Consider the following 14,970-nt stretch of genomic DNA (forward strand, 5'->3'; position numbering starts at 1 on the left):
GATTGCAGCACTTCAGCTTCCTCCGGCCAAACCGGTGGCAGTGAGCTGCAGCACCGCACACTCTATTTAGAGAAATCTGGTAAAAACCTTCCTCAACTCAGTTAATGCGACTGTGGTTGCTGAAGGGTTGTCTCTGTATGTGCATTTATATTGTAAGTGGGAGATTCTGATGTAAGTTTGATTGAAAGATGCCGTATTACTCTTCCAGGCAAGACATCTGTATATTTGTGACTTCCACAAAAACTTAATTCAGAGTGTGCGAAATAGAAGAAAGAGGAAAGGCAGCGATGATGATGGTGACTCACCCGTGCAAGACATCGACACTCCAGAGGTAGCTAAGTAGTTGTTTGGTTTGGTTTGTTTATTTTTTCCCAGCTGTCCTGTTAAGCTGCTTGTTAACGACTACCAAGTCCGACCGGACACTGCTTTCCCACTCTTACAGCTCTCTTTACTTTGGGGCATGTGGGAAAGAGAAGACTCGATTCACTCTTAATTTAACAAAATCTCACAGAATTTTACAGTGTATTTTCCATAGTAATTGTGCAGAGTAGAATGAACAAGACTCTCTGTGATTTTTAAGTGTCTGCTAGGTCTCTCAGAAAACAGCTGTTTCCAGCTTTCTCCTCCTTGGTGCTTCCTCTCCGGAGTGGTGCTTTGCCACATAACAGCATACTCTGTCTTCTGCAGGAGTTGACAATTTGAAGGGAATTGCACATCGGGTTTGGGATATAAATGCTTCCGTGCCCCATTCCTCTGATCCTTTCCTCTGTGTTCAGTGTGTTGGAGATGGCTCTAGCAATTATTCTATTGCCTTACTCATGTTAAACACACAGTTTAACGATGTCTTTGTTTTTACCCTGTTGTTGGGTGAAGAGACATTCAGGGAGCTGCGCTAGACAAGAAGGTGGTGTTTTTCCCACCTGTTTTCTCCACTGCAGACCAGTGAGACTTCACCCATTAAAAAAGTGAACTACAGCTTTTGACCTTTCTCAGAGCCCAGTAGGAGAGACTGCAGCAAAGACTCTTATTTTTCCTACACGTGCTCTGGATTATTTCTGCTACAGCCTGGCTTAGCAGGTGCTCTTCAGTGTGGTGATTCTGAGCAGAGGCTGTTGTGCCTACGTGGTCCCTTCTGAGAGGGATTTTTAAAGCATTCAAACATTGCTCCATAAGTGTTAATTTGATGGCATCCTTATGGTCAACATCTGCAGAAATCAGCAGCATAAGTGGTGAAATTCTGTACAAGAATCCGTGTCTAAAGGCACGTGGCTCCAGTCTGAAGGCCCTGGCTAATAGGATTTTAAGGGATTGGGAGTAGTTTGATGTTGGGCTGTGTGGTTTGTCTGTTAAATATCTGGGACTTCTTTGAGAGTTCTGTCTAAAACTAATGCTCTGTGTGACTTCAGGTAGCTCTCTGGCACAGTGGTAATTGCAGCTCTCCTGCAAGCCTGTTTTGTTTTCTCATGAAAGAATTATAAAACATGTCACAACTGATGGGTATCTCTAGAACAGGAGAGCAAGCTTTTTCTATTAATGGTACTACTGTGGGAAATAAAACTGCCTGGGAAGTATTTTTGAGGAGTTTCAGCTGGCCATTTGGATAAAGGCAGTATGTTCATCCCATGTGATTACTGTATGCCTTAGGTGCCCATTGGCCCTTCATCATCTTTATTTTCAATTGCTATTCAGCCTAGTAAGGAAAAAGTTAGAAAAGTATCATTCTTCTGAAGACTTGTAAAGCCTTCCTGTTTCCATCTCAGTTATGACCATTGTTACCTGTTAGAAGTGGTTCCTGTAGGAGGGGAAGAGGCTTCTGCAGTACGGGTAGCTTCTGGGGCTTGATGGAAAGCTGCCAATACTCCTGTGTGGTGCTCTGGGGTGTGATTCCCCACTGTGACTTGGGAAGCGGAATTTGTGTTGTGTAAGCTTTAGAACACCAAAAGATTACCTACCCATCCATCCCCTGTCACGGAAGCTGTATCACATCAAGTCTGGCCAGGTTACCAAGTATGCAGTAACACTGCTTTTCTTTAAGTGTTCTATAGTAAGACTGCTAAATGCATTTAAAGCAAAAGTGGATGTCTTAACCAATCTTTAATGCAGTGAGTTTGGAGAACACTACTGTAATTGCCGCTGATCTAGCAGACTTTCTCATTCAGCCTGCTTTCTCAGGTTGCTTTCCCACTCAGTCATCTTGTTAAGCTCTCTTCCATTGTCAAGGAGGGTGGTAGGAAGGTATGCTGTTGCTGGGAGCAGTGACTGTTGGTCAGAGTTCATGGGATTCAAAACAGGCAGAGTACTGGGTTAAGGTTGTGTATTTGTATCCCTAAGAGGACCTTGTGCAGTTCTCTCAACTGTCCACTTGCACTGAAAAATAGTTTGGCCGGTTTTGCCCGTGCACGTAACTCCTGCATTGTGCTTATATAACAGGAATACGTTTGGAGAGCAAGAGCAGCTGTTTTCTTCTCTCACCTCAAGCCAAGAAAAACTTTGCACTGTAGACTTTTTCCTGATTCTAATACGTGCTCTTTCATGGTGTGGATGTGCTATATCTTGCATGGAATTTGTATAAAATTTGATGGCCAAAATCACAATATAGGGCCCTCATTTGAATCAGTATCTTCATGGATGTTATATTAAAGCTGTTACTGGGCTTTGTGTTATCATGCTTGAATTGGGGACAGACAGAAAACCCAGTGAGTTCTGAATACTGTCCACAGCTAAAGGGAGGCAGAGCCATGCTTGATAAAGATGAAATGCTCTTAAACTGAGCTGGGCTGTTTTCCTTTCTGCTGGAAGGTGCAGGGTGGAGTTTGTTTTCTGTTAAAATGCGATCTGCTGGGCTGACTGTTTTCACTTACGTGTCTCTGAGATTCCAAAATATTTTTGAGAGGCAAACTATTAATGGTTGAATTGTTTCCAGTTACATTAGATTTCCTCCCCTTCCCCCCCCTTTTCTTCTAGGTTGATTTATATCAGTTACAAGTAAATACACTTCGAAGGTACAAAAGACACTTCAAGCTACAGACCAGACCAGGACTTAACAAAGCACAGCTCGTTGAAGTATGTATGAGTGTTTGTTTCATAATAGAAAATGCAACTTGCTATAGCATATTGTTTTCTATACAATGTGATACTTGCATAAAGAGCATGTGTAATCTGGATTTTAGGAGAACAAAAGGGAACTGCTTATCTAGCTTCCTTCACTGGCCACAGCTCTTGAGCCAAGTTAAATCAAAAGTAAAAGTTCTTTCCAGAGGTGGGACTCTTAACTTCTGAAAGGAGTGTGTGCTGCTTTAAAAACATGAGATTTTGAGTTAGATCAATAAGATGATCTGTATATCCCTGAATATCATAGAACCATGCATTATAGTCTGCATCAGTCACACCTTCACCTGAAGCTGAAAGAACTAGAAACTGAGAGGTGGCAGCAAGGTTCAGACTTTGCTTTAGAAAGGTAGTTACTGCAAGCGTGTGCTTTATATGTAAAGTACGGAAACCTGAAAAAACCAGGGTTCTGCTGATAATTCTGTTGATTAAAACCACTGGGATCTGCCATCAGAAAAATGGAACTTTATGACATTAGGGTTTTTTATCAGTATTTCTAGAAGTGCTGGAGCTGTGTGAGTACAGCTGTACATAAGCATCTTTGCTGCATGAAAGTATAATTTTAAGGAATTCTTCTGTGCTGCAAAGATGCAGTTACAGCATGCTGATGTAAATATGTGGGAGAAATGATGATCCTCTTTTAAAAAGAGAGGTATAGCAACTGTTTTTCACTTCATGCAGTGCTACTCAGTTGTACTCCAGTGCAGACATTTTGTTGGCATCTCCCTTAATTTGTGTGGATTAAAAGTGAGAATCTTAAATGTATGGGAGATCTCCAGGCTGAGCTGCTGCCACTACACGTAAGAATGTAAAATCAGACTTCTGTTTTCTTCTATGTGAGTTGAGGTACAGCTAGCTTTTGAATTAGCAGTAATGTGATTTGAAAAAGCACAAGCAGTTTTTGTTCTGCACAACTTACATTTTGGAGGGTCTGTTTTAGGTACCTGTCTAGGTATTTGCACTAGGTTATTCTTACTGTATGGTGTACACTGGCAAAGCTGCTTCTGTCATGTGCTTGGTTTTACTGACATGCAGGTCTTTGTGAACCATGGCTGCAGAACTCGTGTAGTTTACAGTGCATGTGATTCCCTGTAACCTGTCTTAACATATCATAGACACTTCTCTGGCTGTTACTTAAAGTTCACTTCAGAGGACTCTCTCAAACTTTCTTTGTGATGTCTTTTTTAGGAGGGTGGGGTTTAGGAAGCTTCCTAACTTGCTAATCAGGCTAAACATTTATACTTGCATTCTGTGGTAGTTAAATGAGCAATTCCATGTTTCTTGCTTGCTAATTTCAGTCTAACAAAATATTCTGCAAAAAGCCAGAGAATAGACTCATGCAGGTATAATATTTTGCATGCTTTCTTTTAGAGCTGTTGTTCATTTTGGTGAAGGGAAGGACTTCTGGAATGGAATCAGGAAAAATGATTCAAAAATGTGTTTAGGGAACATCATATTTTAGTGGTTCCAGCATAGTGAATTTTCATTGATAGTATTTTGAAGATCTGAATGTTCAATTATAAATTTTGAAGATTCTTGCATTGTCTTGGATGTTTCTTTTTGTGACTTGATGCAGACATTACCACCACCCCCCCAGCCTGAGTGATGAGCAGTAGCCTCCCATTTCTGCGCTGTTGCTCTGTTGATATTCTACAGTCATTACTTGCTTTATAATTTTATAGTCAAGCTTAAACTACACAGATGTAATGATACTCCTGTGCTGCTTTTGAGAGCTTCCACCCCCCACCCCTGAATTTTCTGGGCTTTTTACTTTGGAATTTAGGGTACACTCTGCTATATCTAGTTCATAGTTCTCAATAAAATGGTTCCTATTTATCTTTCTTATTACTATTAAAGACTTCTGACAAGAGGTAGCTTTTTTTCTTTAAGCTTTTTTATTAATCTTTTAAAGTTTAATATAGTCAATTTCAGACTGAATCTTCAGATACTGCATATAGGAGTGGTTATTTAATTTCCTTGCATTCTTCCTTTATAGATAATTGGCTGCCACTTTAGGACAATTCCAGTGAATGAAAAGGACACCTTAACATATTTCATCTACTCGGTGAAGAATGAGAAGAACAAGCCAGATCTAAAGATGGATAGTGGGGTTCATTAGACGGAAAAGGTTGGGACTGAGTCTCAGGCTGCAAATCAAAAGACTGAGGTTTTGTTGATATGCAGAAGCTTTCTTTGTAACTTTTTCTCCCCAGAGACTTTGTCTCTGTTTTATTTTTCATAACCTTGCTGATTTGTTTGAAAACCATCTCTTAGGAAACAAATTTCCTCAGCAAAAGTATTTTAAATAAATATCACTGATACTGTTGCTCGAGTGGGTGTGTCTGTAACTTATTGAGTTACTTGTACCTAATAGTTAAGCTTTGACTAACTATGTAATAATATCAAAATATTTTTCAATTAAAGTGTGCCAAGGATATATTTATGAATGTACTTCAAGTTCTCATGATGAGATGCCTTTAAAAAAACCCCAAAATCTGTAGCAGACTTAGCAATAGGTTCTTTTTCTTCAGGTAAAAGTTTTTAAATGACAGTTAGTTGTTAGCTGGGCAGAAATGGTTGAATAACATTTTATTTGTCCCCTTGAAACAAGAATTGATGGGGCTTTTCTGATATGTGTATTCATCTTGTCACTGTTGGGATATGTGCTTCCAAGCACTGAGTCTGCCTTGCTTCTGTATTAAAATGGGGGAAAAAGTGCAGCTTTCAAGTTTCAAAGCTGTAAGTGGGATGAAAAGACTGCTGCGGCTTACTGTGCCAAGAAATCCTTCCACTCGGTAAGAAATCCTTTAGCTGCTGACTTTTCCATTCATCTACATAGGCTGCTGCTAGGAACTTAATTGGAGAATGGAAAACGGAGTCTGTGCTGGGTCAGTATAGTATCTTCTAATAGGCATACTGTTTCTTTTTCGTTGCATGCATTAGCTCAGGCCTGTTTAAAAAAAAAAGATAAAATAAATTAAAAAACCCACAACAAAACTTATGATAACATATATGAGAAAAATATCCTGCAATACTATCGGTTTTATTTGAATATCTGGTAAAGTCTAATGTTGAAGATATTATGAGTGACTTTTTATTGTCATGTAACTGTTGTGCCAGTCTAAATGTGTGGTGTATGCAATATGATTTTTCTGCTTTAAATTGCACATAAGTTGAAGAAAAGGTGGAAAGAAAACAGTTCTTAAAGCAGAAGAGAACACAGCTTCAGCTTGTTCAGTTAGCATTTGTCTAAACCCTTAACCATATCAGATGTTTAAAAGGTTTTTCTTAATCTGGGAAAAAATGAGAAAGCAGTATTTCTGTGGTCTAATTTGCTCGATTTTAATCTTGTGAGTTTTTTGAAAACTACTGTTTTGCTGGCATCACTATAACTAAGATGCTGCACTTTGCTTTTTCTGACCTGTGACAGTTGCATAGAACTGAACGATGATAAACCATAAACCCTAACTTCAAACTGGCTGCCTTCCCAGTAACTCTCAGTGGCCTTATTTCTTTCACTTGCAGTGTCTTACGTATTTCCACAATAAAGTTCTGCAGTGTTGGCTGAAGTTCAAGACAGTTAGTGATACCTAGCTAGTAGCAGCTAAAATTGGTATTCCTTTGAAGAGATGTTTTAGTGCCCATTTTGCTACAGTGACTGTGAAGTTGTTTGCTAAATAGCTGCACAAATTCAGCTTGTCACATTTAAAGTACTAGCTGCATAAACAGCCAGGGACATCCAAAGGACGAAGGCTTTTTCTCTGAGTGCCTGGCATGGGTGAATGTTCTCACCTAGGCCTGGCAGGACCCATAGAAGAAGCTTTGGGAGGGAAGGAGAGAAACAAAACCAAGTTTCTATGGGAAATCAATCTTAAAGTGGTATCCTAAAATGACCATATCCTGCTACATGTGGAAAGCAGCAGAATTTTTCTCCAGTGGATTATGGATTTTCCAGGAATGGTGGAAGGGAAGTGACTGAGATCCACCTACTAACTTTACTACCCAGATTTGCATCTGCCTTATTTTTTGTGCTGCTGCTGCTTTGGAAAGCTGTGAATGCCAGGCATATGTGACATGATTCATATAGAAACTAGAGGGCACAACCAATAGAAGTAATGTGCCCTTGTTATTGCTAGAAGGTTATAGAGGACTTTGCACAAGAGCAGTTACCGTGTGTTTTCTTAGCAGAGCACTGACTTTGAATGTTTTGACTGTGGGTTGTCAGATTTATGGGGTTTTTTTTACCCTTAATTGATGATTTGGTAGGAAGCCTAAAAGACTTGAGAATAATTACACAAACCAGGCTTAAAAAGCCTGATGACACAAACTGTTTGTTTGACAGTCAGTAGCCTAAAAATTACTTGGCAAAAATAGTATGCACAGATTTACTTGAAACATTTATTATTAGCTGTGTATAATCACCTCCCTCCCTCACCATGCAACCCTGGTTTACTAACAGAGGAAGAAAAATAGTCATTTTGATATTTCATACTGCATGCAAAATCAGACTGGTAAGCTGGTGGTAGCAGGTTTTGTAGTGTAAGGGTTTAATATTACTAGATAAATAGTACACTTTTTGAGTGGAAAAGACTCTGTGACTGGCTTGATAGCCAAAGAGTTTTTGCATGTAAGGCAATAAGCCATGCTTACTTGCCTGTAAGCCTGGCTTGTTTGAGGGGCTTTCCTTAAATTTAAAAAGGCATGTAAATTCTTGGCTGTTTTTCTCTTGTACTGTGATTGGTGTTGGCAGGTGTTGAGAGGTGACTATCTACAGCCTAGATCATGGTGACTCTTAAACATGAAGATGATTACTTCTAATATTTTGAGATACCTCTTTGTTTTCCCTTCCCTAGCTACTGCCTTGCAGGGCTAGCCCAAAAATAAAAAGCCAGCATTTAAACTTATTTCTGGAGTACTGTATTTCAAAGCTTGATTAAAAAAACTGCTTAAGTGTAGATTTTTGTGTTGCCTTAACAGACTTTCCATCGGTCCCATCTTCTTTAGACGTCTTTCTGAATATGTATATATATATGTTGTTGTAACCATTCTAGCATTTTAAATGCTCAATGTTAAGATTAAGCAATTTAAGGTTTTACAGACTGCATAGTTAATGCAGGTGACCAGTTAGACATATAAGTATGCTTTAGTATACTATTAATATGCATTTTTACTACTTCCCACACCCCGTGGAATTTTTAAATGTGAAATCTTGCCTTTTATAAGTGCATATAATTTTAAGATGCCTAAATAGACTGTGGGAGCCCGTCTGCAGAAGTGCTGGGGACTGAGTAGCTTCAGATTAAAATGGCATTAACTGTGTTATGGCAAAGCAATAGGAAGCTGTGCTGCAGTGGGTTGCTGCACCTTCCTAATGATCTGAAGACCTAGGCTTGAAGTTTTTTCATCCAGACTAGTTGAGAATGTTGGGCTGAGTAACAGGAGTTAGGCTTTTTGCTGGGGGATGCATATTAGAATGCATTACGAGCTTGTACAGTCTTTTACACGTTACGGAAATTTAAGTCAGCAACCAAATTTAACAGAACTTTGTTCATATTTGAGATTATGAAAAGGTATATAAAGGATTTTTTTTCTACAGTGTCGAAGAGGCACTGTCTTGTGGTTAGAATTATTTTTTTTTTCTGATGGTGGTTTTGTTTTCCCCCTTGAAAGCATTATTATGTGATTGTAGAGTGATGTCTGTTGTCTTCACCGCCAGACTTGATATCCATCACCAACTGTTGCAGGGAATCACAAAAGATATCTTTGGTCCAAAGAAAATATCCCTGAAAGATATTATCAGATATTTAAATAATTAGATCATTGGCTTATCGGAACTTTAACATGGCATGCATTTCTACGTGTCGATTTTTTTAGCTTATGGTGGAGTATGCATGGGATTACTGTGTGTGTGGGTTGCATTTCCAGCAGTGCAAGTGTAACTGCAGGTCTAGATGTAGATACTGCATTTCTACCTCTGCTGGCCTGATTTGGAAGAGATGGCAAAACTTTTCATTGACTGAACAGTGCAGACTCCACTCTGGAATTTTATCTTTGATAAAGTAAACTTAGAAAATACATAACAGTACAAAGTGTGTGCACGCATTCGGCATGTGCATGCGTACTGTTGAGTGCAGTTTGTCCTCAGAGTAGACCTGGAGTGTAGGTTGTCTGTACCTCAGGATGTTTGAAGTAAAACCTCCTTATGTATTTGTATCAAAGCAAGAGGCCTTATTAGGCTTCTCAAAGTTCAGAGATTGAAGCTAGACACCCAAAGTGTGCTTCAGGGTCAGGACACCATACCTGGTTTTAGGAAAAGTGAAAGATGAAAAACTTACTTAAATTGTGCTCAGTTTGAACATGAGGTTTGTAGCTACAGAAGTCATTCCCACGTGGTTCAGACATAGTCCCCCACAGGAGTGCTGAAAAGTTGCCTTTTACTGGATTTTAGGGGACTTGAGAAACTTGCGTAGTAAGAGGAGCACATGTTAAAAGTAATTTTTGCTTGCCTATATAATGCCATTACATTCTGGTGTCCCTGAAGCATTAGTAAGTTTTGCAGTGTTGATATTTTTAATCTAAATTTCCTGAATAAAAGATGTTGCTGGAAAGTTGAATTAAATAATACATCTTAATACATTTTATTACTTCAAGCCAGTATGGGCTGGTGGTGTTTATTAACTCAATATTAATTTTGTTGCGACGTACATTCTTTCTGTAAAACAACAACAACAAAACCCATGTTCAGTGAGAACTTCACCATTCAGCTTTGTCAGCAGTGCCAGCAAGCTAGAGAAGTGTTTATGTTCTTGGGCTATATCTTTACCCTCCCTTGCAGGCATTTGTGAGCCTCTGTTCTCCCTTTTTGCTTTCCTACTTTAAACAGCTGTCTTTACAGAATCATTTATTCAACTAACATATGTTCATATACCTTAGAATAGCAATACAGTTCTTTAATGTGGAACAGAAATCAAATAGTTTTGTTTATGGTCCTGAAATCTTTGCAAAGTACTGTGAATAAGGGTTTGATGTAGTTCTCATGCTCAGTTTAGATCAAACAGAAGAGTCAAAAGTAGGGTAATTTAAATGCTGAAGTCCCCTATAATAGGGCATGGAGGTTTACACAATATACACAATAGAAGCAGTTCCTAGGTATGACCCTGGAAAACAAAACCTGAAAACTGTTGGTGTAGTAGGTAATTGGCTCTCTTGATATACTTTTGAACCATGTGAGGTGATGCATTTCTTTAAAAGCTTATTCCACCAGTGGAAACTGTAAAATGATGGCTATATAATGGGCAGTCACACAGAGCAGTACAGGTTTATATAAAATGAGTGTGGTCTTACTTTGGGCAGCAGAGCAATTCATTCCAGCTGCAGTAACAGATCATGTCACAGCCCTTCCCTTCCCAAAAGTGATTCTGCAGACCATCAGTGATTCGACGAAGGTTCTCCCTGCCTTCAGAGATGCTTTCACAGTTGTGGTCTTTGAGGGCTCTCCTGTAACAAGAGGGATGCCGGGAAGGTGCCGCGGGGGTACCCAGGAGGGTGCTCAGCAGAAGCAGTGCTGAGACCATCTTCATTTTTGCCAAGCTTCCTGTGGCAGGGTGCTAAAGAGAAATGAGGCACATAACACAGGTATAGCTCCTGAACAGATCCCTTAGTTTGCTCTCTGGCTTGCATCTTTCTGTTGTTTTTTCCTGTGAACTTTTGGAGGTATTTGAGCCTGAGTGCTGGAGAGTGTTTTCTCCTAGGAGGTAAATAATATTGCAGCAGAATTGATATTCATTACTTTCTGTGCAACCTTGGGAATCCTTTCACTGGGAATTGGAGCTTCTGCTGCTGGCAATTTTGTTGTTTCTGTGGCCTCTCACCTTGAGAAAATTGCTTTGAGCTGGCTATGTTCTCTGGGTGGTGTGAGTGACTCTAACGATTGCTACCAAACCAGGGGAAAATGTCTGGTTGTGTTTCCTTGCCTTCCTCGCCATTTTGCCTCTACAAACAAGAATCGCTCACATAAAAATAATAGTATCTTTCCCCATCAAAGTTGTGAAAAAACTTTGCTGATTGAATGCTGTGCCATGGGCTGCTTTGAGAAGCTGGAGCATCAAACAGCAGAGACAGCTGAAGCTCTCTGCCGGGCTGCCAGGTGCCACTGTCCTGGACTGCAGGCTCCGGTATGATGCTGCATTACTGACAATTTCATCTCGTTTTCTATCTTTTTTTGGTACTGCAAGCTACTTAGTTGAGTCTTGCTATAGAAGCTCATTCTGATTTAATTAGCTTTGTAAAAGGTGGGATAAATTATCCCTTGCAAAACTCTCCTGTCAGTGACCAGGCTTTCTGTCACCTGCATGAGCTTGTTTAATGCTTGCTGGGCTATTCTGTGCTGCTTTGCACATAGCCGGGCCATGCCACAAAGCTTCGGATAACACCCTTGAATTGTATTCACTTGTAGGCTGGCATTTGGAACAATGCTTCAACCTAGACTTTATTGGACTTAGGAAGGAGAGTGGGGCTTTCACCTTTCCTCATGCTTGAATGTGAGGGGTCTATTATCTTACTGAATTTAAATAGGAAGTCTGTTCTGAAAGCAAACTCAAAGCGATGACAAGCTCCCCCTGAGTGCTCCTCACAGTACTTGTGTTAGCCTCAAGACACTTGTGTTACCCTCAAGCCTTTGCCATTAACAGGGACAGTGGGACTGAGTGCGCCCTCAGCAAATCTGCCAATGACACCAAGCTGTGTGGCTCAGTTGATACGCTGGAGGGAAAGGATGCCATCCAGAGGGACCTGGACACGCTTGAGAGCTGGGTCGGTCAGCACAAACCACACAAAGTTCAACGAGGCAAAGTGCAAGGTCCTGCACCTTGCTCAGGGCAATCCTAAGCACAAATACAAGATGGGCAGAGAATGAATTAAGAGCAGCCCTGAGGAGAAGGACTTGGGGGTGATGGTTGATGAGAAGCTCAACATGACCTGGCAGAGCGCACTCGCAGCCCAGAAAGGCAACCGTGTCCTGGCCTGCATCGAAAGGAGTGTGACCAGCAGTTCAAGGGAGCTGATTCAGCCCCTCTGCTCTGATGAGACCCCATCTGGAGTATACTGTGTTCAGACCTAGGACACCCAGCAGAAGAGGGACGTGGAGCTGCTCGAGTGAGTCAGAGACCACGAAGATGATCAGAGGACAGGAGCACCTCTCCTATGGAGACAGGCCGAGAGAGTTCAGCCTGGAGAAGAGAAGGCTCTGGGGAGACCTTAGAGCAGCCTTTCATTACCTAAAGGGGCTACAAGAAATCTGGAGAGGGACTTTTTACAAGGGCATGTGGTGACAGGACAAGGGGGAATGGCTTTAAACTTACAAAGGGTAGATTTAGATTAGATATAAAGAAGTTCTTTACTGTGAGGGTGGTAAGGCACTGGAACAGGTTGCCCAGAAAACTTGTTGATGGCACATCCCTGGCAGTGTTCAAGGCCAGGTTGGACAGAGCCTTGGGCAACCCAGTCTACTGGAAGGCATCCCTGCCCATCGCAGGGGGATTGGAACTAGGTGATCTCTAAGGTCACTTTCAAGCCTAAGCATTCTATGAAGGAAGACTTTTCTGCCCTTCACCCTGTTGGCACTTTGGTGTCAATCCCCTAACACTACAGTGTTATGGCCTGGCTCTAGTCTTTATTGCGAGGCTGAAGAGTAGACTGCTGTAAACTAACTCAAAAATAACTTGGCATAAGGCAATACCTGACCAAAGACTATCAAAGGCCAAGTTAACATGGCAGAGCTGTTACCTAGATAATAAGGCACACCAGCTATAGAAGTCAATTAATGGAGTCCCACTTGGGATACTTTTTTCAGCTCTTGAGATCACCCTTAAAAACAAACAATAAGCTATTAAATTTATACTTTTACTGTATTTTGTAGTTATTTTTCCTGTGTAGTTATATCACCACCATAGCTATCTTTCTGATCTTCCATTTCTTCAGCCAGCGAATGACATGCCAGAGACTGTAAGAAAATCTGGGAATTTGGATTCGTAGTAGGGATAAAATATGACATCTTCATGCTCTTCGATTATATTTTTCTGTGAGATTTTGTGCAAACTTGGTTTTTGAACACCAGTAGCCAAATAAAATATTAAAAAGTGAAAATAAGCCTTTGTGTGTTTTTTAACTTCCTTTTTAGAAGCAAAATTCATTGAATAATTCCTTTTTAGTTTCCATGAACCTGTATGTGAACTTTTGAGTAGGAGACGCCTATAAACTACTAGTAATGGAGCCTTGGGGATCTATTTTTTAATTACCTTAGAGAGCAGTATTGAATAACATACTGTCTTTATTAGGTTTAGACCTCAAAACTACTTCTCAAATAATGTAAACTTTGTTCTAACTTTGCCTAATGTTGTTTTTTAGACTTGAGTAAAGAACCTATATTATTATAATAATGGTTTTATTTTGTAGGAGTATAAACACTGCAGTTATGAGGGTTCTGTTCAGAGACGTCTAATGCCTAAAGAGAACAAGTTTGCTTATACTATACCTTGATAAATGCCAATGTCAGGGAATACAGTTTAACATTCTTCTGTTCAAATAATTGAGTTTAATTATTTAAGTATTTAATGGAAGAAAATTTCCATGGAAGAGGTATTTAGGAAACTGGAGGTTCATGCCTTTGTTTCCTGTGACTAGATTATTCTGTGAGTTCTTCCCCTGAGGATGAGGTATTCATGACATCTTGCTCTTGTGTAAGGTTTTGGGTTTTGTTTTCATTCCTAATGATATGGGTGATATTTCCCTACCTGGAGTTCAGCTGGAATGCTCATTTGAATCTGTTGCTGGCTGCCTGTCTGCTCAAAATCTGTAGTAACTCATTCTGTCCTGAATATGGGCAGATCTTCTATAAACTGTCAAAATGCTGGATTAAAAAATCATGACCTATGATTTAAGGCAACTCACTACTTGCCTTGGAATATCACAGGATATTGCTGTAGTGCATCATCGAGAGGGTTTATATGGGTGAGTGCCAAAATCAGTATTAGCAAAGTCGGTATGCTGGTGAGCTACAGATACACAGCTTCGCTGAGAGGTCAGTTAAGCATCTTACTGATGCTCAGCATTGCTGTTATTCAAGAAAAAAATACTTATTATTATTTTATTTCTGCTTAAATGTTTCCCCCCCCCAATCATAACCAAAAGGAAACTTTAGTCAAAAGACGTTTCTTCAAAAGGTTGTTTCTTTCCTGTGAGAGAACCCTCCCTATTCGCGGATGAAAGATTGCCAAGAATCTGAAGTGTTTCATCATCTCCCTGCACTGGATTGATGCTGATAAACTCAGCAGACCTTTCAGATGCAGCATCTTCTTCTGACAAACTGCTGCAACTTCTTTTCTCAAATGGGGTTGCACCGATGATGGAATGTCACTGATTGCCTGGGTAAATAACAGAGCTAGTACCTGCATATTTATTTCAAAATGCATGTTAAAGACCTTCTCTGCTTTTGCATACTGCAGAAACAGTCTTCTCTCATAAAACAGATCGGGGAATTAAGGTGAACAAATCCAATCACTAAGGTAACTCAAAGACTCATTGCCTCAAGTGCCCTCTCTCATTTCTTTATTGTATAAAACCTTCTGCAAAGGTAGCAATGCCAATCATGCTAAGCCTGACCAGGTTGCTCTGTCAAGATAATATCATTTGAAATTCTAGCACGAGTAAAGCCGTCTGAAAATACTGAAAACGAGCTCCTTACACTGGCATAAATTCTTTTCAGTGAATTACTTTGGTTACTTTGACATAGTGAAAGTAAAGTTGGAGACCAAGTGCAGCTGGGAATACAAGTGCTTTGAAATAATTTGGAGTTTTGTGTAAAGG

The 14,970-nt window shown here is 40.1% G+C and overlaps 2 protein-coding genes across 2 annotated transcripts; one reads left to right on the plus strand and one right to left on the minus strand.

Annotated features, from left to right (window-relative positions):
* Positions 1 to 208: 208 nt before the first annotated feature.
* Positions 209 to 5,438, plus strand: SAP30 (Sin3A-associated protein, 30kDa; the record flags this gene model as incomplete). Its single annotated transcript, XM_010022802.1, has 3 exons — positions 209 to 331; positions 2,965 to 3,063; positions 5,105 to 5,438. Coding segments are annotated over 3 exons (345 nt in total), but the record flags the coding sequence as incomplete, so codon positions are not given.
* A 3,398-nt stretch (positions 5,439 to 8,836) lies between these two features.
* SCRG1 (stimulator of chondrogenesis 1) lies at positions 8,837 to 10,688 on the minus strand. Its single transcript, XM_010022803.1, has 2 exons — positions 10,453 to 10,688; positions 8,837 to 8,891 (listed from the first exon to the last, which is right to left on the minus strand). Exons 1-2 carry the CDS (start codon positions 10,686 to 10,688, stop codon positions 8,837 to 8,839), a joined length of 291 nt encoding a protein of 96 aa, XP_010021105.1.
* Between the last annotated feature and the right edge of the window lie 4,282 nt (positions 10,689 to 14,970).

The sequence above is a fragment of the Nestor notabilis genome, unplaced genomic scaffold (assembly GCF_000696875.1).
Source record: "Nestor notabilis isolate BGI_N333 unplaced genomic scaffold, ASM69687v1 scaffold18889, whole genome shotgun sequence".
NCBI lineage: Eukaryota > Metazoa > Chordata > Aves > Psittaciformes > Psittacidae > Nestor > Nestor notabilis.